This window comes from Delphinus delphis, chromosome 1 (assembly GCF_949987515.2).
Source record: "Delphinus delphis chromosome 1, mDelDel1.2, whole genome shotgun sequence".
In the NCBI taxonomy this organism is placed as follows: Eukaryota; Metazoa; Chordata; class Mammalia; order Artiodactyla; family Delphinidae; genus Delphinus; species Delphinus delphis.
Window position 1 is genome coordinate 163,210,594 of NC_082683.1, and position 23,261 is coordinate 163,233,854.

The 23,261-nt window shown below is 50.5% G+C and overlaps 1 protein-coding gene across 2 annotated transcripts in view; it reads right to left on the minus strand.

Annotated features, from left to right (window-relative positions):
* The window catches only part of LOC132414909 (calpain-2 catalytic subunit), a 62,590-nt gene that overhangs the window by 14,640 nt on the left and 24,689 nt on the right, over window positions 1–23,261 (minus strand). The window contains exons 3-10 of one of the 2 annotated variants that reach the window (XM_059997895.1): window positions 18,409–18,527; window positions 17,788–17,921; window positions 16,524–16,692; window positions 15,258–15,341; window positions 5,719–5,804; window positions 4,740–4,814; window positions 3,877–4,037; window positions 1,238–1,407 (exon numbers count right to left, since the gene is read on the minus strand). In XM_059997895.1, the coding sequence (XP_059853878.1) occupies window positions 1,238–1,407; window positions 3,877–4,037; window positions 4,740–4,814; window positions 5,719–5,804; window positions 15,258–15,341; window positions 16,524–16,692; window positions 17,788–17,921; window positions 18,409–18,527 (998 nt within the window). The remainder of the gene's footprint in view (window positions 1–1,237; window positions 1,408–3,876; window positions 4,038–4,739; window positions 4,815–5,718; window positions 5,805–15,257; window positions 15,342–16,523; window positions 16,693–17,787; window positions 17,922–18,408; window positions 18,528–23,261) is intronic. The other variant, XM_059997903.1, reaches the window with a different exon arrangement.

A 23,261-nucleotide genomic window follows, 5' to 3' on the forward strand; every position in this document is an offset into this window, starting at 1 on the left:
GCTTTTTTTTTTTTTTTTGCGGTACACAGGCCTCTCAGTTTTGGCCTCTCCCGTTGGCGGAGCACAGGCTCCAGACGCGCAGGCTCAGCGGAATGGCTCACGGGCCCAGCCGCTCCGCGGCACGTGGGATCTTCCCGGATCGGGGCACGAACTCGTGTCCCCTGCATCGGCAGACAGACTCTCAACCACTGCGCCACCAGGGAAGCCCTTATGTGCATTTTTAGAAATGATGGTGCCTGCCCAGCTCCACCTGTTGGTGGGTGAGCAGGCAGATCGTTGCCCCACGGGCGGCAGCCGCGTTTCCCTGCTGGGTGAAGTGAGCAGACAGCCTTCTCCCCGACACTGTGTCTGACTCCTACGCGCCGTGCTGGGAGCCCGGCTCTCAGGGTTCGGTGGGAGACCTGATGTGTAGTATTTGCTAATTTCCATGCTGTACATACTGCCCCCTCCCTGCCGTGGCTGTCTTCAGGCTGCCCACGTGACCTCACTGAATGTCAGGCTGGGAAGAGTGGGCCGGTTCCAGCACATCACTGCGGCCCGCCCATCACACCAAAGTGCACCCCACTTGAGCGGCTCTGAAGTCTTCCTTGCACCCCGCTTCTCCCACTGCTCACCCCAGGCCAGGAGCAGCTCTTCTCTGTGCGGGAGAAGGGAGAGGGGAAGGGACCGGGCCCAGCGTGTTGGGTCAGTTGGTTCGGAATGAAAGGACATGGGGGCAGTGAGAGCGCCTGTGTTGGGCGCGGGGCTCTAGCCGGCTGAGCCCTGGTGGGAGCAGAGGACCAACTGCTCCCCTGCCCCGAGCACGGGCTCTGCCCAGCGGGACGGGACCTGCTGGCTCAGTTCCTGCCCTCACAGTGGCTCCGGACATGGTCCAGCACACTCTGTCCTCGCCTTACATCTGTTCTGTCCTTTGGAGATTGGTGGCCAGCCAGAGTGCCAGGCCTGGGGGAAGTGAGGAGGGACACGGAGGCCACTTGAAAGAGCGGGACTCTCCGGAAGCTGGCTGCAGGGGAAGGGGGGCGGGGGCTCCTGGTGACCCAGACCAATTGCAGGGACCTCCCTGCATGAGTCTCTTAGGACTGGCCCGGCCCATGGCTTTGCTTTTCCTTGGCCAAGCTCCCGGCCTGGGGTCCCATCTCCAGGTCTGCCTCTGGGGTTGGCCTTCCTCGCAGGGGCTGACACGAGCCAAGGTGGAAGGGAAGGAGGAGCCCCAGCCCTGTGGACGCCCCTCCCATACCTCATAGATGCCGAAGCCAATGGTGTGCATGTCCTCGCCCATCTTCCTCTGCCGCCGCCGGTGCTTCTGGATGAGACCCACCAGGAAGGTGCAGCCGTTCTCCCCATCCTCCTGGTCTTCGTCCTCCTCCTCCAGCTTGATCAGGTACTGAGGGTTCATCCAGAAGGTATCTGTAGCCAGAAGGGGCGGGGGTCAGTCACTCAGACCGCAGGAGCCCAGCGTGAACAGGTGTGCATGGGGGGACGAGGGGACGAGGCTGCGCTGGTCGCAGGGGTTGGAGGCTGCTGGGAGAGGGGTGAGGATGGGCAGGTGGGGGTATGGCAGGGCAGAGGAACCATAGACCAGGGCTGGCTGGCAGCCCGTCCGGGTGGCAACAGGCCATGAGCAGTGGAGGGCTGGGGGTTTGTCTGAACCTCACGGGAACCTAAATTAGAAACTCCCCTTTGCAGTTCTCTCTCGCTCGCCCTCAGGCTGGCTGGGCTTGGAGGCATCCTGGAACAGGGTGGTCAGAGCTGAGGCCCAGATCTCCTTTGGCTCAGCTGTGATATCTCCCCGTGGTATCTTCTCACCAGGCTCTAACTCGGGGGTTAGAGATGGCCCAGCTGGCGTGGCTGGGGGGACTTGGGGACTAGGTTTGCACCCCCCTCAATGAATCCAGGGGCCAGGAACATCCTGTGCCCCGTCTCAGCCTCTTGTTCTGTGTCCCCGTCCTCCTGGGCCTGTCCCCTTGCCCACTCCCATGGTGTCTCTGCCCTCCCAACTTTCAAAACCAACTTGCAGGAAGGAGCCGAGATTCTTTCATCTTAAGGATAATTAATGTGATCTCCTTCCTTTACCTACTAACATTCTACTTGTGGAGATAAAGGTATCTAGTGTAGGGTTTGGCCAACTATGGCTCTATGGGCTGCTGGCTGCCTGTTTTTACAAGTAAAGTTTTATTAGAACACAGTCATCATATCTGTTCATTTAAGTATGGCTGCCTTCGGGCTACAGCAACATTTGAATAGTTGCCATAGAGACTAGATGGCCCACAGAGCCTAAAGGGTCAACTCTCTGGCCCTTAAGAGAGAGTCTGCCAACCCCTGATCTAGTGGGTAGGAGACATAGTCTTATCTGAGGCAGAGGACCATCCCAGCACCTCTGGAACTTGCTTGGTGGCTGCATACATGAGATGAAGGATTAAAAGCACCAGAGCTGGGCTTCCCTGGTGGTGCAATGGATAAGAATCTGCCTGCCAATGCAGGGGACCCAGGTTCGATCCCTGGTCCGGGAAGATCCCACATGCCACAGAACAACTAAGCCCGTGTGCCACAACTACTGAGCCTGTGCTCTAGAGCCACAATTACTGAAGCCCGCGTGCCTAGAGCCCATGCTCCGCAACAAGAGAAGCCACCGCAATGAGAAGCCTGCGCACCGCAATGAAGAGTAGCCCCCGCTCGCCACGACTAGAGAAAGCCTGCACACAGCAACAAAGACCCAATGCCGCCCAAAAAAAAAAAAAAAAAAAAAAAGCACCAGAGCTAGAGGCACCAATCTGCTAGTCCCAGTCTGACTACTTGCTCTGTGGCCCAGGTATGCCACTGAGAGCCTTGGTTTCCTCATCTGTAACAAGAGAATCAATATATGACCATGAATTGCCATTGCAGTACTTAAAGACTGACTCCACAGTCAGACTGCCCGGGTTCAAATCCCGGGCACAGTGAAGGCTGTGAGGCCTTGGGCAAGTCACTTAACCTCTCCAAGCCTCAGTCCCCTCATCTTAAAGATGGAGATGATAATAAAGTGCCTGCCTCAGAAGGCTGTTGTGAGGATTCAATGGAGTAATATATTAATAAATCACTTAGCACAGTTCCTAGCACCCAATGTATGTTTCATAATTGGCAAATGTCATCATGATGGGACAATTTCTGAGTGGGAGAGGCCAGGGGAGGACTGGGCCATCGAGGCAGAAGGGTCAGGGGAATAAACAAACGATAAGCCAGAGGAGGAGTCCTTGCCCCCATCTGAGCAGGACCCCATCAACACCTGCTGAGTGAATTGGGCACAAGAGGATTGCCAGGCAACAACCAGGGTCTGGATGTGCAGAGGTCCAGTGGGTGAGGTCCCCCTGCTGGGCTAGGCCGCGTGGGCTTCGTGTGGATAAAGTAGCCCATGGGGGTTTCCCTGGTGGCGCACTGGTTGAGAGTCCGCCTGCCGATGCAGGGGACACGGGTTCGTGCCCCGGTCCGGGAAGATCCCACATGCCGCGGAGCGGCTGGGCCCGTGAGCCATGGCCGCTGAGCCTGCGCGTCCGGAGCCTGTGCTCCGCAACGGGAGAGGCCACAACAGTGAGAGGCCCGCGTACCGCAAAAAAAAAACAAAAAAAAAAGTAGCCCATGGGTATGAAGTGGGACTAACGCTGCCTCAGTGGGCGAGGCCGTGGCATCAGGGAATCTAGGGCCCAGAGAGGAATCACAGAAACAGCACGTCTTGGGTTCTGCGTGGGCAGGGAGACAAGTGAGTGCAGAAGGCAAGGGGCTGAGGGGACAAGAAGGGTGTTGAGGTGGAGACTCAGGGAGAAGAGGCAGAGGGTCCTGGAGGGTAGGAGCGGCCAGGATGGGGTGCAGCACACCAGGGTGGGACGGTGGCAGGGTGCTCACTCGGGTAGTTCCTGCAGCCGCCCGCGGTGGAGCCCCGCCTCCAGTTCCCATCCATCTTGGTGAGTTTCCACTTCTTGTAGGTGTCACTGGTCAGCGTGTCAGGGGTCAGGTTGCAGATCTCCAGGCGGGAATAGTGCCTCAGGAAGTCGTTGAAAGACATCCTGCAAAAGCAGGGACGCAGCACCCAGGTTGCCGGAGGACATGATGATAAGCCTGGACCTTCCGCCCAAGGCCAGACTAGGACCCAGTCAGGGCCAGGCAGAGCTGCTAGGAGACAGCACCTCGGGGCCACATGGCCACCAGGTCCGCCACTGGAAGGCGCCAACTCTAGTCCTGGTGCTACCACCTTCTAGTCAGGTGACCTTCAGCAAGTTACTTAAGCCTCTATGAAACTCAGAACCCTCATCTGTAAAAATGGGGGCCACGTGCATCAAATGAGACAAAATACGGCTGCTCATTTGGTAAAACGCCAGTACTGTGCAGACGTAGGTGGTCCCAGAGTAGCACAGACACAGCCGCGTGGGCCCCACTGCTACTCTCCAAGGGAGCCATTTCTTGAGGCCTCGGGATGAATCTCTAGGAACTGGTTAGGGGAAAGGCCCACCTTCCCCCTCTTTTCTCTTGGGACCTGAACATGCCTGCAGGGATTCTTAGCCTTCTCTGCTGAGCTGCTCAGCTTTGAAACCCTACTGCTGAGATGGACAAACTGAAGAGGTTCAAGAATTGTTTTGTTCAAGGTCTTATAGTGAATTTAAAACAACAACAAAACCAGGATCCCACGCCCCTGCTCCCTCAACACGATAATCTCACTCATTTTCTAGTGAAGATCAGACACCTCTTTCCCTAACGCCTAAGAATCTTACCAGAATTCCCCATCTTCCTGCCGCCTGGTCAGCCTTTCCCTCTCCTCTGGGTCAATAGTGGTCCAGTTTGGGCAGCTGGAAAACCAAGCAATGGGAGAGGCATTAGAAACTAGTGTGGGACGATGACTTCTCCCCAAGATGCCCCAAAGTTGAGGACCGGGGACATGCTCTCCCACCTGAGGGCTCAGACCCCAGTAAGGGAGGGAAGTAACACGCGGGTGGCTGAGAGGTACAGGGCAGCAAGGTGAGAGGATACATTGTCCTGGAAGATGGTGGCAAGGAAGATTCCAGAAGATGAACACAGCCCATCAGAGAGACATGAAGTAGCATCAGTGGCCCAAACTGAGATGGGCCTGTCAGCTCTTTTAAGGGGCGATTGGAAATTCGATGTAGGGGAGGGGCGCTCATCTTGGTCTCTGTGGCTGGCCTGCAGTCCCGGGCAGGCGTCTCTATGCCATGGCAGAGGCCGCCAGGGAAAAGGTGAAGAACCGTGGGTGCTGGGCTGTGGAGGGGCACGGGGAGACGGGAGCAGAGGAAGACCATGAGAGGGGCTCACAGAGTTCACCCCAGAGAGTCGAAGGTCTAACAGGCCTACCAGGAACCCTGGACATCAACAGAAGGACTTCTCTCTGGTCACAGGCACAACGTTTACATCCTTGGGATAGAACGAGTGCTTAGGGGAGGAAGGGTGTATTTTTTCCCTGAAGATCCAATAGCAAGGTGACGCCGAGCTAGGGAAGGGAGGAACCATGAGGTGATGAAAGGATGAGCATCCCAGGAGCCCTTGTAAAGGCACCCAGACGGCTGGAGTGCACTGCTTAAGAGCCTAGAGGGCCACCAGCCCCCGGGGTCCCACTCGGGGTGGCCTGTGCTCTCGGGGATTTATTCTCAGCACGGCTACCATGCCCCCCCTCCTCAGCTCCCCAGAGACCCCTGGAAAGAGTGCCCGCACGCCGGCTCCCGAACCTGCCCTACTCACTTGTCGTTCCACTGCCCGGTCCACTCCACCTCTCCCCAGGGATTCCGGATGCGGATCAGCTTCTGCAGGCTTCCTCTGCTTTCCACCTGCAGGAGGGGTGGGGGAAGGAGAGGAGAGAGATGTTGAGTTCAAGTCAGGCCTGGAGGTTCTCCGGCCCAAAGCCCCTTTTTCTCCATGAGCCAGGGGCAGGAGGCGTCAAGTCCATGTAATAAGGGGGATCGCAAAAGGGAGAGGGCCTTGACTCCCAGACCCTCACTGCTGCTCGTCTTGGTCAGCTCCCAGGGTCTGGCCCTTGGAGGACCAGGGCTCTTTTTTTTTTCTGCGGCACGTGGGCCTCTCGCTGCTGTGGCCTCTCCCGTTGCGGAGCACAGGCTCCGGACACGCAGGCTCAGCAGCCATGGCTCACGGGCCCAGCCACTCCGTGGCATGTGGGATCTTCCCGGCCCGGGGCACGAACCCGTGTCCTGTGCATCGGCAGGTGGACTCCCAACCACTGCGCCACCAGGGAAGCCGCAAGGACTAGGGCTCTTTAACCTCTATCCTGAGTCTGAGGCACAAATGTGCTTGTTCTAGATGCTGAATTGGCACGTCACCTCTGAACCTTAGTTTAACTAACTATAATAGCATGTACTTTTGTCACGGGAGCTCCATCAAATGAACACTGGTGATGACAAGCAAATGCAGTGCATGAATCTTGATTAAACCCTGGACTGGGGGCATCGAGGGTACTCTAAAGGACATTTTGGAGCAACTGGGAAAATGTTTACATGGACTATATATTAGATCATGCTATTGAATTAATGTTTATTTCTTCAGCATGAAAATAGTACTGGGATTATGTAAGAGAGTGTCCTTATGGGTAGGAGATAAATGCTGAAGTATTCAGGAGTGAAGCGTCTGTTGTGACATCTGCAATTTACCTCCAAATGGCTCAGAAAGGAAGTACACATACATAGAGACAAAACAGATGTGGAAAATTTCAACCACTGTTGAATCTGGAAAAATAGCATTTGGATGTTTATTATACTATTCTGTCAACTTTTCTGTAGACTTGAAATTTTTCAAAATAAAAAGATATATGCGGTGGTGTTAAAAAAAAAAAAAAAGAGAGAGAGGGCACTGCACATGTCAGAAGACCTGGGATCTAGTCCGGGTTTTGTAATTAACAGTGGATGGTGGCTACCTAACAGTATTTATAGTATAAAAACAAACAAACAAAAACCGCCAGCAAAATCCAGGACAGCGACCTGCTTGCACACAATGTGTCAGGTGCAGTCTGAGTGCTTTACATATATTAACTTGTTTGAATCACCTCAACAACCTGCAATGGATGTTATTTTTTTAAATTAATTAATTAATCAATTTTTGGCTGCGTTGGGTCTTCGTTGCTGTGCGTGGGCTTTCTCTAGTTGCGGCGAGCGGGGGCTACTCTTTGTTGCAGTGCATGGGCTTCTCATTGCAGTGGCTTCTCTTGTTGTGGAGCATGGGCTCTAGGCGTACAGGCTTCAGTAGTTGTGGCACGTGGGCTCAGTAGTTGTGTCTCACGGGCTCTAGAGCGCAGGCTCAGTAGTTGTGGCGCACGGGCTTAGTTGCTCCACAGCATATGGCATCTTCCCGGACCAGGGCTCGAACCCGTGTTCCCTGCACTGGCAGGCGGATTCTTAACCACTGCACCACCAGGGAAGTCCCTACAATGGATATTATTATTACTGTTTCTAATTTAAATCTGAGGAAACTAGGGGGCAGAAGAGAGCTTAAATAACTGCCCAAGGCCACACAGCTGGCAAGCAGAGTCAGATTTGACCACTACAGTAATTGGGGCACCAATGCTTCTGTGAGATCAAATGTGAAAGCACTTTTTTTTTTTTTTTATGTTAGTTTCAGCTTCACAACAAAATGAATCAGTTATATATATACACATATGTTCCCATATCTCTTCCCACTTGCGTCTCCCTCCCTCCCACCCTCCCTATCCCACCCCTCCAGGCGGTCACAAAGCACCAAGCTGATCTCCCTGTGCTATGCGGCTGCTTCCCACTAGCTATCTACCTTACGTTTGGTAGTGTATATGTGTCCATGCCTCTCTCTCGCTTAGTCACAGTTTACCCTTCCCCCTCCCCATATCCTCAAGTCCATTCTCTAGTAAGTCTGTGTCTTTATTCCTGTTTCACCCCTAGGTTCTTCATGACATTTTTTTCCCTTAAATTCCATATATATATGTGTTAGCATACGGTATTTGTCTCTCTCCTTCTGACGTACTTCACTCTGTAGGACAGACTCTAGGTCTATCCACCTCATTACAAATAGCTCAATTTCATTTTTTTTATGGCTGAGTAATATTCCATTGTATATATGTGCCACATCTTCTTTATCCATTCATCCGATGATGGACATTTAGGTTGTTTCCATCTCCGGGCTATTGTAAATAGAGCTGCAATGAACATTTTCGTACATGACTCTTTTTGAATTATGGTTTTCTCAGGGTATATGCCCAGTAGTGGGATTGCTGGGTCATATGGTAGTCCTATTTGTAGTTTTTAAAGGAACCTCCATACTGTTCTCCACAGTGGCTGTATCAATTTACATTCCCACCAACAGTGTAAGAGGGTTCCGTTTCCTCCACACCCTCTCCAGCATTTATTGTTTCTAGATTTTTTGATGATGGCCATTCTGACTGGTGTGAGATGATACCTCATTGTAGTTTTGATTTGCATTTCTCTAATGATTAGTGATGTTGGGCATTCTTTCATGTGTTTGTTGGCAGTCTGTATATCTTCTTTGGAGAAATGTCTATTTAGGTCTTCTGCCCATTTTTGGATTGGGTTGTTTGTTTATTTGTTATTAAGCTGCATGAGCTGCTTATAAATTTTGGAGATTAATCCTTTGTCAGTTGCTTCATTTGCAAATATTTTCTCCCATTCTGAGGGTTGTCTTTTGGTCTTGTGTATGGTTTCCTTTGCTGCGCAAAAGCTTTTAAGTTTCATTAGGTCCCATTTGTTTATTTTTGTTTTTATTTCCATTTCTCTAGGAGGTGGGTCAAAAAGGATCTTGCTGTGATTTATGTCATAGAGTGTCCTGCCTATGTTTTCCTCTAAGAGTTTGATAGTTTCTGGCCTTACATTTAGGTCTTTAATCCACCTTGAGCTTATCTTTGTGCAGGGTGTTAGGGAGTGATACAATCTCATACTTTTACATGTAGCTGTCCAGTTTTCCCAGCACCACTTATTGAAGAGGCTGTCCTTTCTCCACTGTACATTCCTGCCTCCTTTATCATAGATATGGTGACCATATGTGCGTGGGTTTATCTCTGGGCTTTCTATCCTGTTCCATTGATCTATATTTCTGTTTTTGTGCCAGTACAATACTGTCTTGATTACTGTAGCTTTGTAGTATAGTCTGAAGTCAGGAAGCCTGATTCTTCCAGCTCCGTTTTTCGTTCTCAAGATTGCTTTTGCTATTCGGGGTCTTTTGTGTTTCCATACAAATTGTGAAATTTTTTGTTCTAGTTCTGTGAAAAATGCTAGTGGTAGTTTGATAGGGATTGCATTGAATCTGCAGATTGCTTTGGGTAGTAGAGTCATTTTCACAATGTTGACTCTTCCAATCCAAGACCATGGTATATCTGTCTATCTATTTGTATCATCTTTAATTTCTTTCATCAGTGTCTTATAATTTTCTGCATACAGGTCTTTTGTCTCCATAGGTAGGCTTATTCCTAGATATTTTATTCTTTTTGTTGCAATGGTAAATGGGAGTGTTTTGTTGATTTCACTTTCAGATTTTTCATCTTTAGTGTATAGGAATGCCAGAGATTTCTGTGCATTAATTTTGAATTCTGCTACTTTACCAAATTCATTGATTAGCTCTAGTAGTTTTCTGGTAGCATCTTTAGGATTCTCTAAGTATAGTATCATGTCATCTGCAAATAGTGACAGCTTTACTTCTTCTTTTCCAATTTGGATTCCTTTTATTTCCTTTTCTTCTCTGATTGCTGTGGCTAAAACTTCCAAAACTATGTTGAATAAGAGTGGTGAGAGTGGGCAACCTTGTCTTGTTCCTGATCTTAGTGGAAATGCTTTCAGTTTTTCACCATTGAGGACGATGTTGGCTGTGGGTTTGTCATATATGGCCTTTATTATGTTGAGGAAAGTTCCCTCTATGCCTACTTTCTGCAGGGTTTTTATCATAAATCGGTGTTGAATTTTGTCAAAAGCTTTCTCTGCCTCTATTGAGATGATCATATGGTTTTTCTCCTTCAATTTGTTAATATGGTGTATCACGTTGATTGATTTGCGTATATTGAAGAACCCTTGCATTCCTGGAATAAACCCCACTTGATCATGGGGTATGATCCGTTTAATGTGCTGTTGGATTCTGTTTGGTAGTATTTTGTTGAGGATTTTTGCATCTATGTTCATCAGTGATATTGGCCTGTAGTTTTCTTTCTTTGTGACATCCTTGTCTGGTTTTGGTATCAGGGTGATGGTGGCCTCGTAGAATGAGTTGGGGAGTGTTCCTCCCTCTGCTATATTTTGGAAGAGTTTGAGAAGGATAGGTGATAGCTCTTCTATAAATGTTTGATAGAATTCGCCTGTGAAGCCATCTGGTCCTGGGCTTTTGTTTGTTGGAAGATTTTTAATCACAGTTTCAATTTCAGTGCTTGTGATTGGTCTGTTCATATTTTCTATTTCTTCCTGATTCAGTCTTGGCAGGTTGTGCCTTTCTAAGAACTTGTCCATTTCTTCCAGGTTGTCCATTTTATTGGCATAGAGTTGCTCGTAGTAATCTCTCGTGATCTTTTGTATTTCTGCAGTGTCAGTTGTTACTTCTCCTTTTTCATTTCTAATTCTATTGATTTGAGTCTTCTCCCTTTTTTTCTTGATGAGTCTGGCTAATGGTTTATCAATTTTGTTTATCCTTTCAAAGAACCAGCTTTCAGTTTTATTGATCTTTGCTATCGTTTCTTTCATTTCTTTTTCATTTATTTCTGATGTGATCTTTATGCTTTCTTTCCTTCTGCTAACTTTGGGTTTTTTTTGTTCTTCTTTCTCTAATTGCTTTAGGTGCAAGGTTAGGTTGTTCATTCGAGATGTTTCCTGTTTCTTAAGTAGGATTGTATTGCTATAAACTTCCCTCTTAGAACTGCTTTTGCTGCATCCCATAGATTTTGAGTCGTCGTGTCTCCATTGTCATTTGTTTCTTGGTATTTTTTTATTTCCTCTTTGATTTCTTCCGTGATCACTTCGTTATTAAGTAGTGTATTGTTTAGCCTCCATGTGTTTGTATTTTTTACAGATCTTTTCCTGTAATTGATATCTAGTCGCATAGCGTTGTGGTCGGAAAAGATACTTGATACAATTTCAGTTTTCTTAAATTTACCAAGGCTTGATTTGTGACCCAAGATATGATCTATCCTGGAGAATGTTCCATGAGCAGTTGAGAAAAATGTGTATTCTGTTGTTTTTGGATGGAATGTCCTATAAATATCAATTAAGTCCATCTTGTTTAATGTATCATTTAAAGCTTGTGTTTCCTTATTTATTTTCATTTTGGATGATCTGTCCATTGGTGAAAGTGGGGTGTTAAAGTCCCCTACTATGAATGTGTTACTGTCGATTTCCCCTTTTATGGCTGTTAGTATTTGCCTTATGTATTGAGGTGCTCCTATGTTGGGTGCATAAATATTTACAATTGTTATATCTTCTTATTGGATCGATCCCTTGATTATTATGTAGTGTCCTTCTTTGTCTCTTCTAATAGCCTGTATTTTAAAGTCTATTTTGTCTGATACGAGAATTGCTACTCCAGCTTTCTTTTGGTTTCCATTTGCATGAAATACCTTTTTCCATCCCCTTTCAGTCTGTATGTGTCTCTAGGTCTGAAGTGGGTCTCTTCTAGACACCAAATATATGCGTCTTGTTTTTGTATCCATTCAGCCAATCTGTGTCTTTTGGTGGGAGCATTCAGTCCATTTACATTTAAGGTAATATCGATATGTATGTTCCTATTCCCATTTTCTTAATTGTTTTGGGTTCGTTATTGTAGGTCTTTTCCTTCTCTTGTGTTTCTTGCCTAGAGAAGTTCTTTTAGCAGTTGTTGTAGAGCTGGTTTGGTGGTGCTGAACTCTCTCAGCTTTTGCTTGTCTGTAAAGGTTTTAATTTCTCCATCAAATCTGAATGAGATCCTTGCTGGGTAGAGTAATCTTGGTTGCAGGTTTTTCTCCTTCATCACTTTCAATATGTCCTGCCACTCCCTTCTGGCTTGCGGAGTTTCTGCTGAAAGATCAGCTGTTAACCTTATGGGGATTCCCTTGTGTGTTATTTGTTGTTTTTCCCTTGCTGCTTTTAATATGTTTTCTTTGTATTTAATTTTTGACAGTTTGATTAATATGTGTCTTGGCGTATTTCTCCTTGGATTTATCCTGTATGGGACTCTCTGTGCTTCCTTGACTTGATTAACTATTTCCTTTCCCATATTAGGGAAGTTTTCAACTATAATCTTTCAAATATTTTCTCAGTCCCTTTCTTTTTCTCTTCTTCTTCTGGAACCCCTGTAATTCGAATGTTGGTGCGTTTAATATTGTCCCAGAGGTCTCTGAGACTGTCCTCAGTTCTTTTCATTCTTTTTTCTTTATTCTGCTCTGCAGTAGTTATTTCCACTATTTTATCTTCCAGGTCACTTATCCGTTCTTCTGCCTTCTGCTATTGATCCCATCTAGAGTATTTTCATTTCATTTATTGTGTTGTTCATCATTGTTTGTTTCATCTTTAGTTCTTCTAGGTCCTTGTTAACTGTTTCTTGCATTTTGTCTATTCTATTTCCAAGATTTTTGATCATCTTTACTATCATTCTGAATTCTTTTTCGGGTAGACTGCCTATTTCCTCTTCATTTGTTAGGTCTGGTGGGTTTTTATCTTGCTCCTTCATCTGCTGTGTGTTTTTCTGTCTTTTCATTTTGCTTATCTTACTGTGTTTGGGGTCTCCTTTTTGCAGGCTGAAGGTTCGTAGTTACTGTTGTTTTTGGTGTCTGTCCCCAGTGGCTAAGGTTGGTTCAGTGGGTTGTGTAGGCTTCCTGGTGGAGGGTACTAGTGCCTGTGTTCTGGTGGATGAGGCTGGATCTTGTCTTTCTGGTGGGCAGGTCCACGTCTGGTGGTGTGTTTTGGGGTGTCTGTAGACTTATTATGATTTTGGGCAGCCTCTCTGCTAATGGGTGGGGTTGTGTTCCTGTCTTGCTAGTTGTTTGGCATAGGATGTCCAGCACTGTAGCTTGCTGGTCGTTGAGTGAAGCTTGGTGCTAGCGTTGAGATGGAGATCTCTGGGAGATCTTCGCCGTTTGATATTATGTGCAGCTGGGAGGCCTCTTGTGGACCAGTGTCCTGAAGTTGGCTCTCCCACCTCAGAGGCACAGCACTAACTCCTGGCTGCAGCACCAAGAGCCTTTCATCCACACGGCTCAGAAGAAAAGGGAGAAAAAGTAGAAAGAAAGAATTAGTAGAAGTAGAAAGAAAGAAAGGAGGGAGGGAGGGAGCAAGAAAGGAAGGAGGGAAGGAAGGAAAAAAAGAAAGAAGACAAAGTAAAATAAAATAAAGATAAAATATAATGAAGTTATTAAAATAAAGAAATAATTATTAAGAGGAAAAAAAACAAAACAAAAAAACGGATGGATAGAACCCGGAACAAATGGTGGAAGCAAAGCTATACAGACAAAATCTCACACAGAAGCATACACATACACACTCAGAAAAAGAGGAAAAGAGGAAAAAGTCATAAATCTTGCTCTCAAAGTCCACCTCCTTAATTTGGGATGATTCGTTGTCTAAAGCAGGGAAGGAAGGAAAGAAAACGAAGATAAAGTAAAATAAAATAAGGTTATTAAAATAAAAAGTAATTATTAAGAAAAAAAACCAGGACGGATAGAAGCCTCAGACAAATGGTGGAAGCAAAGCTATACAGACAAAATCTCACACAGAAGCATACACATACACACAAAAAAAGGAAAAGGGGGAAGAATAATAAATCTTGCTCTCAAAGACCACCTCCTTTATTTGGGATGATTCATTGTCTATTCAGGTATTCCACAGATGCAGGGTACATCAAGTTGATTGTGGAGCTTTAATCCGCTGCTTCTGTGGCTGCTGGGAGAGATTTCCCTTTCTCTTCTTTGTTCGCACAGCTCCCGGGGCTCAGCTTTGGATTTGGACCCGCCTGTGCGTGTAGGTTGCCGGAGAGCGTCTGTTCTTTGCTCAGACAGGACGGGGTTAAAGGAGCCGCTGATTCGGAGGCTCTGGCTCACTCAGGCCGGGGGGGAGGGAGGGGCACGGAGTGCAGGGCGAGCCTGCGTGGCAGAGGCCAGCGTGACGTTGCACCAGCCTGAGGCGCGCCGTGCGTTCTCCCAGGGAAGTTGTCCCTGGATCCCGGGACCCTGACAGTGGCGGGCTGCTCAGGCTCCCAGAAAGGGTTGTGGATAGTGACCTGTGTTCGCACACAGGCTTCTTGGTGGCGGCAGCAGCGGCCTTAGCGTCTCATGCCCGTCTCTGGGGTCCGTGCTGTTAGCCGCGGCTCGCGCCCGTCTCTGGAGCTCCTTTAAGCAGTGCTCTTAATCCCCTCTCCTCGCGCACCAGGAAACAAAGAGGTAAGAAAAAGTCTCTTGCCTCTTCGGCAGGTCCAGACTTTTCCCCGGACTCCCTCCCGGCTAGCCGTGGCACACTAACGCCCTGCAGGCTGTGTTCACACCGCCAACCCCAGTCCTCTCCCTGTGCTCCGACTGAAGCCCGAGCCTCAGCTCCCAGCCCCGCCCGCCCCTGCGGGCGAGCAGACAAGCCTCTCGGCTGGTGAGTGCAGGTCGGCACCAATCCTCTGTGCAGGAATCTCCCCGCTTTGCCCTCCGCACCCCTGCTGCTGTGCTCTCCTCCGCGGCTCCGAAGCTTCCCCCTCCGCCACCCGCAGTCTCTGCCCACGAAGGGGCTTCCTAGTGTGTGGACACTTTTCCTCCTTCACAGCTCCCTCCCGCTTGTGCAGGACCTGTCCCTATCCTTTTGTCTCTGTTTATTCTTTTTTCTTTTGCCCTACCCAGGTACGTGGGGGGTTTCTTGCCTTTGGGGAGGTCTGAGGTCTTCTGCCAGCGTTCATTAGGTGTTCTGTAGGAGTTGTTCCACGTGTAGATGTATTTCTGGTGTATCTGTGGGGAGGAAGGTGATCTCCGCGTCTTACTCTTCCGCCATCTTCCCGGAAGTCTCATGAAAGCACTTTGAAGAGGACGGAACACTACACAGATGCAGTGTTGTTGTATTATCTTACCTGGTCCAGAAGAGCGAGACAATTTTGGAACTCAGTGGCACAGAGGGCCTGGACCGACCTGTGGCCAGCAGAGGGCAGCACGTGGTCGGCAGGGGCTGGAGAGGGCCGGCCCATCCCCTTGGCCCTGAATTGCAGCGAGAACTGGGGAACACGGGCCCCACCCTCAGCAAGCAGCAAAAATGGCTTTCGCTATCGGGCGAACAACAAGAGAAAGACCCCCGAAAATGCCTCCCAGGCGTTACCTCCTCGGCGCCAGTGACCGAGTACGCGTGCCCTTTCACCAGCTTCTGGAAGGTGATGGCCTCCGAGTCTGCAGCACTGGTGATCTGGAAATGTGGGAGAATCAGTCCCAGGCCGGCCGCCTCCCTCCCTCCCTCCCTCCCTCCCTCTGTCGCTCAGGGCTCAGCAGGGCCTTGGCCCGGGTGGAGGGCTCTCGCTCCCGCCTGGAGGCCCACCTACTACTTCTTTGAGGCGCTGCCCGGCTATTCACAACCAGAGAAGAGGCCGAGGGCAGCCCTCCGGGAGAGCGGCGCTTGCACTCGTGTGTGCCCGGCGCAGTCACAAATTCCCGCAGGAAAGGGCACACCGTGGAGGGGACTCAGGACACACACCTGGACGGCATCGGCGGCCCAGGTGCGCTGAGTCCCCTGAAACTGCGAGGGCTGCCCCACCCACTGCAGGGTTTACACTAGGACAGCCGTTCGTTTCTGCCTGACTTCAGAATTGGCTTCTGTTCTACTAGAACTTCCCCAGTCATTCCTTCCCCATCTGTTCTGATGGAGGTTGTTATTTTTGTCTGGGTCAATGAGAAGGGCTGTGTCGGAGTAGAAAGGGTCTCTGCCATGCAAACATGGTTTGCAGAGAAAGTCTGAGAATCCCTGCCTAGAGTCAGACAGAGACTTGGGCCCCCAGAGCCACACTTCTTACCCCGTCCCCACAGGGACCAGAGCTAGGACAGGGCTCCGGTGCCGGGCACAGGCAAAGCCTGGAGGCTCCTTGGGGACAGGGGTTGTGCCCACCTCCCTTCCTCTGGTGACGTTCACCAGCAAGGGTGGCACGTGGGAATGGTTCCTTCCTGTGCCTTCTGAAGTCTTGCCACGAGCCCCTTAACCCTGCAGCAGTGGAGGGAAGGCTGCTGGGCTCCCTGCGGTCATAGGCCCCGCAGGTGGGGCAGAAGGTGTCTAGAATGGTCCTGCCTTGGGCCCAGCAGAGGGCAGGGGACTCTCAGGGAAGCTGTGGTCCGGGGTGGTGAGTCCGGGGAGGCTGAGGGTTGTAAGCAGGTGGGAGAAGGAAAGGCTGGAGTCCCCATCGCCCGAGTGGCTGTACCCCAGCCAGCCGGGTGGTTGCCTAGCCGCCCCTGGGCTCCGGGTGAGGTGCACTATGGTGGACAAAGGATGCGCCAACCGTGTGGGGAATGAGGGCAGTGGGTCTCTTTGGTCACTGTTGGCGGAGGCTCCCTTCAGCTAGAGCAGATGGGGGTGCGGCCAGGGAGGGAGGCCTGGACTTACATCGATAGAGCAGCCAAGGAGAGAGCCTTTCTGCAGAGCTTTCTGGATGATCCTGAACAGGTTGGGAGGGGCCTTCCTTAACTCATACCACTCGGCGATGCCTCCGGTGAAGTCCTCGAAGCCCTCAGTGGTGGCACCCCCGGAGAGTGCTTCGTAACACCCATTGATCCTGCAGGGAGGGGACAGATGCCGCTGCCACCTGGTGCGGACACTTCTGCTTCTCAGAGCGCCCCTCCCCCCACGCCTCTTTTGTTGGATGCTGCAGGGACCCCCTGCTCGGTCTTTCCTTGGTTTGTCTCCACCTCCGGGTGCCCACGAGGGCCAGTGACTGTCGCCAAAGCTACCACTGCCTGGTACTTGGTGAAGGTTTTGGAAAAATCTCACAGAACCTTAAGAGTTAGGAAGGACCTCGGTGTTTATCTGGCCCAACCTCCTGTATTGATTCTTTCTACATCCTGGCAGGAAAGGGGAGGTCTGCTAAATTGGCTGTTTGGCATTTATAGCTTAAAAGAAAACAGTTCAGTAATGAAAGCGGCTTCCGTGTGCTGTGTTAGGAGGGGCTGGTCTCTCCCCATGGCGATGTTGGGGCCCTGTGGCTTCCCTAACTCTACTGTTAAAGCATAAGACTTAGTAGCATCTCAGGCCCGATTCTCACAGCTGGGTGTGTGACTCCTGGCCCTCCTCCCTGGCAGGGGCTGGAAGGAACAGAAATCCTCCTGATGCCTGAGAGCCGGTCATTTTCCCAGAGGAAGCCCAGACAGCAGGGCCAGGACCCGGCCACTCTGGAGGGGGGCCGACGTGGGCGTCCCGCTGAGAACGGGCAGTGCTGAGCGCTGGACAGGCTCGACTCCGGGCAGCCTGGCGGGGGCAGGGGCCCGGCTGGGGAAACCAGTTTTACTCAGCGTATTATGTACTGTGGGCAAGTCTGCATCATTTTCATACCTCTGCAGTGGATAGTTTTGCCCACGGGCAGCAACTCTTTGCTGTATTTAGCTGACAAAAATGGAACATGACCTGCCAAGGAAGCAGAGGCCCTTCTCAAGGCCAGCACGATCAGTACCATGACTCGTTCCTGTGCATTTGGTTAAAAACGGCAAGAGCTGGGTGCGTTATCTCCTAGAATTGAGAGCCCAATCTTGTCCAAAGTAGTCCTGTACAAGAGGACTTCTCTTCGGGACAGCCCTCGCCTAAGTCCCGTGTTGCTTCCCAGAATGCAGGGCAGCTGGGGGCAGGCTGCGGGGGGACGGGCACGGCAGGCACTTACTTGGCGTAGGCCTTCTCCAGCAGCGCGCTCCAGAACTCACTGCCCTCTACCGAGTGCACGAAGAGCAGCTCCCCGTCCTTGGTGGGCAGCCTGTCGTCCACCACCACCTCCACCCATTCGCCGTACTGCCAGAACTGCAGGAGGGGGAGGTGGCGGCAGTGTGGGGGGGGAGCCGCAGCTGGCTCCTCCCTGCCCGGCCCCTGGGCGCCGGTTCCCCAAGCCCATCGCATCCCCGAGGAGATGCTCCCCTCTAGCCCTCCTCCTGCAGGTACAGCCTTGCAGAGGCACCTGCCCTTGCCTCCCAGGCCACACCTGCCCCTCCAGCCTTATGCTTTTCAAAATGCTATTTCTCCTTTACCGGCATAAAAGGAGAACAGCGAGCGGTACCTTAACATTTTGTCTCAGACCCCAAATAGTCAACTTTCTTAAAGAAATGTGGGAATTACTTCCTGAGTGCCCTGCCCTACCGCCCTCTTCCACATTGCTGTCCTTACAGGGTCCCAGGGCGACGACAGGCCAGGCAGCTTCCTGCTGTCTCTCAGTGTCCTTGCCTGGCCCCCAGCACCTGCTCCTAGCCCTCAGGACCTGCTCAGGAGAAGCTCGAGCCAACTCTTAAGTTACCTGGAAGTGGAAGATCCCCGCGTAGTTCTCCTGGAAGCTCTGGTCCAAGGGGACGACTCGGGCCAGGACTTCTTCATTCAAGGTGAGGGAGGCAATGGCTGCCAGTAGCCAGCAGTCACCTGTGAACACAGTGTAAGGAGCTCTCATCAGACAGGTTCAGTGCCGGGAGGATGCTAAACCTCTTGTGCCCACCTCTGGCACTTGAGGCCTGAGGCGAGCCCGGCACAGATGTTCCCCCCCCGCTGGTCCTCACATGAGGGCTATGGAGGAGGGCTGGGGTGATGCTTTGAGGGAATGCTGAGGGAGAAATGTTTTTGCTGTGATAGTTGAGATGGGAGAATTCATTCCCTGAAGAACCCAGAACCCGGTGATGGCTGGACTGTGTCCTCACAGCCGGCTGTGGGCCTGGTCCACTGAAGGTGCATGGCAGCGATCATGTGTGGAGTGAGGACTCCAACTCAGCAGCAGAGGCTTCTGACAACACAGGGTTTAAAAGTGGGCGAGTTTGAGGGAGAGGAAGAAGACACCGGCAGGCAGCCCCATGGACGCAAATGCAAGAGCCAGAATCTGAGGAGGCACCCTGGGCTATCTCCCTGAGGACGGGCGAGGAACACCTCTGGGCGGGTGTGTGGGTACCACACGTGGGAGTCAAAGATGGGGACAGTCAGATGGTCAGCTGTCTGGCAGCCTGGCCTCCCCTTAGCCTCGGTGCCCTCCTCTGCGACACGTTGAGTAACTGGGAGGTGTGACGAGAGCATGTGTGTAAAGCACACACCCATTTCAGGGGGTCAGAAGCAAGCTGGTGGCGGGGAGGGGTCATGTTTGCCACGAGATAAAAGGCCCGGCTGATGGGGGCGTTCTGGGATGAGGATGAGGAAGTTTACTCCATTCTTTTTTTTTTTTTTTGCGGTACGCAGGCCTCTCACTGCTGTGGCCTCTCCCGTTGCGGAGCACAGGCTCCAGACGCGCAGGCCCAGCCGCCATGGCTCACGGGCCCAGCCGCTCCGCGGCACGTGGGATCTTCCCGGACCGGGGCACGAACCCGTGTCCCCTGCATCGGCAGGCGGACTCTCAACCACTGCGCCAGCAGGGAAGCCCAGTTTACTCCATTCTTAAGGAATGTGCACTTTCCTACAATTTCCCATGACAAGAATAGGAAATAGCCTCAGATGAGTTTGATTTCCATGGCTGGGTTTATTTTTATTAACTGGCAGGTCTATTAAAAGTGTTACTGAAGGACTTCCCTGGTGGCGCAGTGGTTAAGAATCCGCCTACCAATGCAGGGGACACAGGTTTGAGCCCCGGTCTGGGAAGATCCCACATGCTGCGGAGCAACTAAACCCACGCGCCACAACTACCAAGCCTGTGCTCTGAAGCCTGCGAGCCACAACTACTGAGCCTGTGAGCCACAACTACTGGAGCCCATGCTCCGCAACAAGAGAAGCCACTGCAATGAGAAGCCCACGCACCGCAACGAAAAGTAGCCCCCTCTCGCCGCAACTAGAGAAAGCCCGTGCGCAGCAACGAAGACCCAACGCAGCCAAAAATAAATAAATAAAAATAAGTTAAAAAATATTTTTTTAAATGTCAACTCTTTTTAAAGAGTGTTACTGAAATTCACCGCAATCTTTGAATTCTGTGGACTAGTTGGTGTCCTGAGAGTTGCTGAACCGACTGACCTGCTAACACTTAGCAATGACGGGGGAACAGCTCTGAGGCCTCTAGGTGCTCAAGCTGGCCCTGTGGGAAGTAGAAGCACACCTCACCCTAACCAGCCAGTCAGTAGCCAAAGGAAGTTAAATCCCTTTGCTCCTTAGGTTGGGCGGCCGCTGTGGGTTCACCGCAGTTTTCCACTCAGCGGCCACCTCTTCCCTCCTGGCGCCACCAGTGACCCTCCGGGAAGCAAGTCTCCCTGCCTGAGAGGTTTGGGTAGTGCTGGCCCTGCCCCCAGTTCCAGAGGTGGATCTTCAGCAAGCTGGGCTGCATGTTCTCTGGCTTCAGTGGTTCACTTGGGGAAGGTTCTGCCATCCAGCCAGAGCCAGGGAGGTGTGAGGAGACCACTCCTGGGGCTTCAGAGAGAGTGGACAGGTGCCCTCTTCTACTGCACTGGCTCTACAATGAGGGGCGGCCTACTGCTGAAGCCGTCTTGCAGCCAACTCAGAGGGAGAGGGGCTGAGAGCTGGAGAGAGAGAAACCATGTCCTGGTGTCATCACTTGAGTCCCTGTATCAAGCTGTACCTGAAGCCACACCTGCCTTGGACTTCTCAGTTCCAAGAACTGGTCAAGTCCCTATTTCCTGACCCATTAGCCAGGGCTACCAGTTCCTGCCTCCTGACGGCTAGGGGAGCTTGGGCAATAGCCATGACTGATGAGGCCTTCCTATGTGCCAGCCAGTGTTCTAGGAGATGCAGGTTCATCATCTCATTTATTTCTCACAACAGCTCTATGAGGATGGCGCTATGACCATCTCCATGTTAAAAGCTGAGAATGACAAGGCTTAGGAGGTTAAGTGCACTGCCAACAGTAAAACACTGCAAGGAAGAGTTTAAAAGGTGTGGTGTTTGTCAGATCTCAGAGACAACCTTCTGGGTCAACTAGATCTTTATATAAACCAAACTAGAGACACACTCTTTGACACAGTGAGAATAGGAGCTTGCAGAGAAACTTGGCAGTGAGGGTTTTAAGCACTGGCCCTGCGGAAGGAGCCCCCGGTTGGTGAGGATGGAAATCTATGTAGAGGAGCTCTTCCCGGCTTGACTCCGTACGCTGCCTTGTAGGAACCAGACTGTCATTGAAACAGACGACATTCAGGCCTATTCTGAGCACCCACCCCCCTCTCACTTAGACCTTATCATACTGTCTGCCCTGGAGGATGACTACACCAAGTGACAGCTGCTCTTCGAGTCATGAGATCCTCCTTTTCAATCTATTCCCCTTCCTCCAACTTCAGATCTTCTCCTGACTTTAGTCCTTCTTTGAGAACCTGGAGATGACTGTGATTCTTATTTTCCTTGAGGTTATTTGAGATTTTCTAGGAATCTTGGAAAATGACTTGGGTCTGTCAATACATGGAGGCAGACAGGCGTGTGGGTAAAGTGGGCCCAAGTGTAGGAACTTCAGCGACATCTGTCCTGAAACCAGTTATTCCCATGGTTCCTGTAGCTCTTCTGTCAAATCCTCGGAAGAGCTGCCCACTCTGTCTGACTCTGGGAGGGCCATTCTAACGCCCTCCTGGTTCTCTTTCCCTTGGTACCAAGCGTCGATGCCTTTACCTTGTGCGTGTGTGTAGGCATCACACGAGTGTGTGTCTGCAGGACCTGTCGGTTGCTTTTTAGTGTTGGAGGTCACGGCTGACCGTGCTATTTGTGGGACAGTGACTGAATTCAGGTAGTGATGCCTTTTCCTTTTTTTTCTTTTTCTTTTTGTGGGTCATACATCTAGGTCAGTGCTGACCGTACATGTGTCTCAGATTACCGCTCACCACCAGACCTGGACGTTCTTGCGACATCCCAGAAATCAGTGGCCACGGCTCCCTGTTTCACGGGAGAGTTTCACGGCTCCCTGTTTTTTTCCTTCGTGTCCCAGAAGTATTTTTCCTGGTCATCCTGAGAGGAGCAAGGCCTCATCTCTCCCTGCCCTTCAGAGAGGATTGCTTTCTTCATCCCTTCCTATTCCAATCTAACATGTTTCCTCTGAAAGGATTCATAATCCTAGAACGTCTCCTAGACCACAAAACTGTACCTTTTAGAGATTAAGTTACAAAAAAAAAAGGGAGTTCCCTGGTGGTCCAGTGGTTAGGACTCTGCGCTTTCACTGCTGGGGCCCAGGTTCAATCCCTGGTCAGAGAATTAAGATCCCTCGAGCTGTACAGTGTGGCCAAACGAAAAAAAAAGAGAGAGAGATTAAGTTACTTTCTTGAGGTCACAGGTCCTGGAAAGGGGGACCTGTGCAGGGACAGGAATCTAGACTCTTAACTTCTGGTCTGTGCTCCTTCCGCCAGAAGGAATGAAAGAAATAACAAGTAGTTAACATTGTATATAACACTCTGCAATTTACAAAGAACATGGTCCACATTTTATTTGATCCTTACAGAAATCTTATGATTGTCCTAATTATTATCACCTTTTTTGGACGAAGCTCAGGAGTCTGTGTTCTACACAGTTAGCAGGTCTTAACATGTAAATCCTCTGAATCCAAATCCTGGGTTTTGTTTAAAAACCATACCTTGCTGAAGATTTCCTATGGTTAAGAGTATCTGATTCTTCTAACTAGGGAAAGACCCCACTTCTAACTAGGAAAATCCAACTGCAATTCAAATTTAAAACTAAGGGGTAACAAGTTGGCAGCTTCCTGAAATCCTATATTGTATCTTAATACCCCAATATCCTTGGCTCAGAAATATTAAAACATATCACCCGGGCTTCCCTGGTGGAGCAGTGGTTGGGAGTCCGCCTGCCAATACAGGGGACGCGGCTTCGTGCCCCAGTCCGGGAGGATCCCACATGCTGCGAAGCGGCTGGGCCCGTGAGCCATGGCCGCTGGGCCTGTGCGTCCGGAGCCTGTGCTCCGCAGCGGGAGGGGCCGCGGCAGTGAGAGGCCTGCATACGGCAAAAAAAGAAAAAACAAAACAAAAACAAAACAAAAAACAAACAAACAAAAAAACGTATCACCCATTCAATGCAGTGCAATTCCTTAACAGCAACAGGAGGATGGCCTGTCACTGCACAGCCAAGACCCTGGCACTAAGATCACAGCACAAGCAAGAAGAAACAAGAGTTAGATGCATTTTACAGTCAAAGGTTCACAGTTTTTTTATCAGGTCTCCAAATTCTGGAGTTGAGGGAGACTTAGAG